Below are 2,556 nucleotides of genomic sequence, written 5' to 3' on the forward strand. Positions count from 1 at the left end.
TTTTATATTCACCGTGTTGGCAGATTCGAAGGGAAAAGAGGCAATTGTGAAGGTTTACAACGTGAAAGATATGGAGAAGGATGCTATGAAGTTACACGAGGTGATAGTGGAGTTAGCGCGCGCCCAGTTGATCGATTATGGTTGTGTAGCAGGTGGTTGAGGTGGTGGGAATATTGGATGGTTGTATGGTAAAGGAGGCCTCTTATAGGGAGGGGAGGAGTGGTCTGGATACTATCACTGAGGAAGGGAATGGTGACTGGGGTTCTTGTTGTTGTTGTTGTTCTTGTTGTTGTTGTTGTTGTTGTTGTTGTTGTTGTTGTTGTTGTTGTTGTTGTTCTTGTTGTTGTTGTTCTTGTTGTTGTTGTTGTTGTTGTTGTTGTTGTTCTTGTTGTTCTTGTTGTTGTTGTTGTTGTTGTTGTTCTTGTTGTTGTTGTTGTTGTTGTTGTTGTTGTTGTTGTTCTTGTTGTTGTTGTTGTTGTTGTTGTTGTTGTTGTTGTTGTTGTTGTTGTTGTTGTTGTTGTTGTTGTTGTTGTTCTTGTTGTTGTTGTTGTTGTTGTTGTTGTTGTTGTTGTTGTTGTTGTTGTTGTTGTTCTTGTTGTTGTTGTTGTTGTTGTTGTTGTTGTTGTTGTTGTTGTTGTTGTTGTTGTTGTTGTTGTTCTTGTTGTTGTTGTTGTTCTTGTTGTTGTTGTTGTTGTTGTTGTTGTTGTTGTTCTTGTTCTTGTTGTTGTTGTTGTACATGTTGTTGTTGTACTAGAGTGGGAAATGAGTTTCCCTTTTTTATTATGTGTATTTTACTTTCATGTCAGAGTTTGAGAGTAACGACTTGAAGCAAGAGAGGATGTATCGAATTCAAGCTTTAGGATTCCGTTCGGCCAGCGGTTGGAACCCTGCGGTAAGGGGAAGGGGAGTTATGCTAGGCCTCCTTGAGGAAGGGGCGGAGCTCACGCAGTCCACGTCTATTAGTTCGCTTTCCTCAGCTGAGCCCAGAAGTTTCCTCGCGAAACGAATTTGGGTAGAAGTGTACGGAAACCATCGAGAATTTACGGAATTTTCCGCAAATTCCACCAACACATGTAGTTGATGACCATGTGCATATTTTTCCACCCTGCTCTCTTAAACCGTGTATCGGCCGAAATTGTTGAAAAAGTTAAAAATGCTGATGCTGGGATTAGAACTCGAGACCGTTACGAGTCATCTCGTCTCTAACGTGTAGTAGTATTCACTTTTTCTTAAAGGGAAGTGGCAGTCGATATTGCCGTTGTTTTTTTATCGCATTCTTTTGAATGTTAATGTGAAGAGGTTGTTATTATGATGAAAATGGAAAAATGAAAAAATGCCGAGAATTTTTTTAAGAATTTATAAAAATTTTGGTTGGTTTCTGTACACTTTTAGCCGAATTTTTATGGAAAATTTGTGAGTGAAAGTGAACTTTGCATAGTTTTTGTAAAATTGATTCCGTTTTTAGATGCCCTTAAATGATGCTATGCATAAGGAGTTGGTAACAGAAAGAGTTCGAGGTGAAGTTATTGAATATCTGGCTCAGTGAGACGGGATTGGAAAATTGAATTTTTATAATAAAAAAATATTAATAATGGAGTTTCACTTGAGTGATATGAAAAACAGTAATGAAGAATATTTCAAATCACTTCACGTAAAACGGACGAAACTCCGATAGATGTTAGTAAATATATACTCACCGAAAAACATGCTGACCAAAACTTGTCTTTTACAATACTAAAACTAGGGTGGAACAATAGTTGTTGAATCGTATAAAAAGCTCAAATATCATCGTCATTTCGATGTTGTCCATCTCAGGTCCCTTCATGGTGATCGTCTGGCTGCTGAGTATCTCCTTCTTCATATGTTATCGCGACATGTGAATGTAGATGGATCAACGATTCGAGATGGCGGAGTTATTGTTGGGTATTGGCCTTTGAATATTTCGGGATTTTCAAAAAGTTAGTTTTTGTTGGATTTTTTTATGTGAGAATTTTTGTTTTTAGGTGAAGTTAACGAAAAAGGAAGTGAAGTGGAAAATGTTATTAGTAAGTTTGATTGAACTTTTTTGAGGAAATTTTAGAATTTCCGAATTTTACTCACGTTATTTTTGAGTCGTAATTTGAATTTTCTGACTTTTGCGGTCTTGAGAGTTTGCTGGAATATATCAGCGAATTTATTAAAAAATGTATCAGTATTGGAAAATATGTTTGGTTTCCTCAACTGAGCTCGTAGGTTTCCTCACTATTTTATGGAAAAAACCACACGATTTCGGGTATAAGTATACAAAAATTTACGATAATTTCGCAAATTTCCTCAAAATTTCCATATTGCTAGCAACACACATAGTTGACCATGTGCATATATTCCCGCACTAACAATGGAGTTTCGTCCGTTTTACGTGAATATTTTTATCGATCGATGATTTTTGAGTTGTAATTTGAATTTTGTGACTTTTGGCATGTACTTGCTTTATGAAAGTAGATATATTTGCGAATTTTTTTTGATGAGTTTATTATAAAATATATAAATGATGAATATTGTTCCTCCTTGGAAGTT

At 36.2% G+C, this 2,556-nt stretch overlaps 1 protein-coding gene across 1 annotated transcript in view; it reads left to right on the top strand.

Annotated features, from left to right (window-relative positions):
• Positions 1–2,059, top strand: part of Pmar_PMAR029327 (hypothetical protein) — a gene marked incomplete at both ends in the record, with an annotated part of 2,662 nt that extends 603 nt beyond the window's left edge. Inside the window, 6 exons of the mRNA XM_002782416.1 lie at positions 24–100; positions 153–252; positions 807–892; positions 1,466–1,542; positions 1,816–1,958; positions 2,004–2,059. Of these exons, the coding sequence (XP_002782462.1) occupies positions 24–100; positions 153–252; positions 807–892; positions 1,466–1,542; positions 1,816–1,958; positions 2,004–2,059 (539 nt within the window). The remainder of the gene's footprint in view (positions 1–23; positions 101–152; positions 253–806; positions 893–1,465; positions 1,543–1,815; positions 1,959–2,003) is intronic.
• Positions 2,060–2,556: the final 497 nt, after the last annotated feature.

Source organism: Perkinsus marinus, assembly GCF_000006405.1.
Source record: "Perkinsus marinus ATCC 50983 genomic scaffold scf_1104296939758, whole genome shotgun sequence".
Classification (NCBI taxonomy): Eukaryota; Perkinsozoa; order Perkinsida; family Perkinsidae; genus Perkinsus; species Perkinsus marinus.